This window comes from Hipposideros armiger, unplaced genomic scaffold (assembly GCF_001890085.2).
Source record: "Hipposideros armiger isolate ML-2016 unplaced genomic scaffold, ASM189008v1 scaffold_1784, whole genome shotgun sequence".
Taxonomy (NCBI): domain Eukaryota; kingdom Metazoa; phylum Chordata; class Mammalia; order Chiroptera; family Hipposideridae; genus Hipposideros; species Hipposideros armiger.
Genome location: NW_017733134.1, coordinates 61,929 through 62,687, shown reverse-complemented (window position 1 = coordinate 62,687; position 759 = coordinate 61,929). Strand labels below are relative to the sequence as shown.

At 56.3% G+C, this 759-nt stretch overlaps 1 protein-coding gene across 1 annotated transcript in view; it reads right to left on the bottom strand.

Moving 5' to 3' along the window:
• The window catches only part of LOC109378176 (glycogen phosphorylase, brain form-like), a 63,211-nt gene that overhangs the window by 10,625 nt on the left and 51,827 nt on the right, over positions 1–759 (bottom strand). Inside the window, exon 10 of the mRNA XM_019634638.1 lies at positions 231–560. Coding sequence (XP_019490183.1) covers positions 231–560 — 330 coding nt within the window. The remainder of the gene's footprint in view (positions 1–230; positions 561–759) is intronic.

The window sequence follows — 759 nt, the reverse complement described above, 5'->3', positions numbered from 1 at the left end:
GAGAGGAGCCACTGGTGATAAGGAGAAGGCTCAACTCCCCAGTATCACCTCCCGACCAGTGTGCTTTGGACAATTCATCCATTGCCCATGAGGGCAGCACTATAATCGTGAGGAGCGTGGGCCACATGCCTCAGCCACTGGGCGTACAAACAGCTGACAATCCCTAGAGGCAGGTGTGGGGTCAGAAAGGAGGTAAGCCCTGGCTCAGGGCAAACGCCAGCGCCACTCACACTGACTGCTTCACAATCTCCGAGTGGATCCTCGCCACACCGTTGACAGCATGGGACCCTATCACACACAGGTGGGCCATGTTAATCCGCTTGCAGTCCCCTTCTTCAATCACAGACATCCTTCTTAGGCGGTCCACATCCCCCGGGAACAGGGTGGCCACATGCTGTTGCCGAGACAGAGAGCTGTGAGCAGGAGGACAGGAGGTCCCACGGTGACCCAGGGGCTCCCTGTGGGAAGGTCTGTTTCCTTTAAGAAAATCCCAAGGCTGCTGCACCCCAGACCTGCACTCAAGGACCCTGGACACACCTCTGAGAGCCCCTCCTTCCACACTGCCTCAGCTCAGGGAAAACCCAGGGCCGGCCTGAGGACTCAGCAGAGCTGCTCTGTTGGAGGCAGATTGGAGGATCAGCAGTACTGAGGCCATGCCAGGTGACTTACAAGGAAAAGATGGGAATGCTGTCCCTGTTGGCCTAGTAAGGTTTAACCACATGGACAGTAGGAATAGCTGCCTTTTCACCAAAAGGTTAA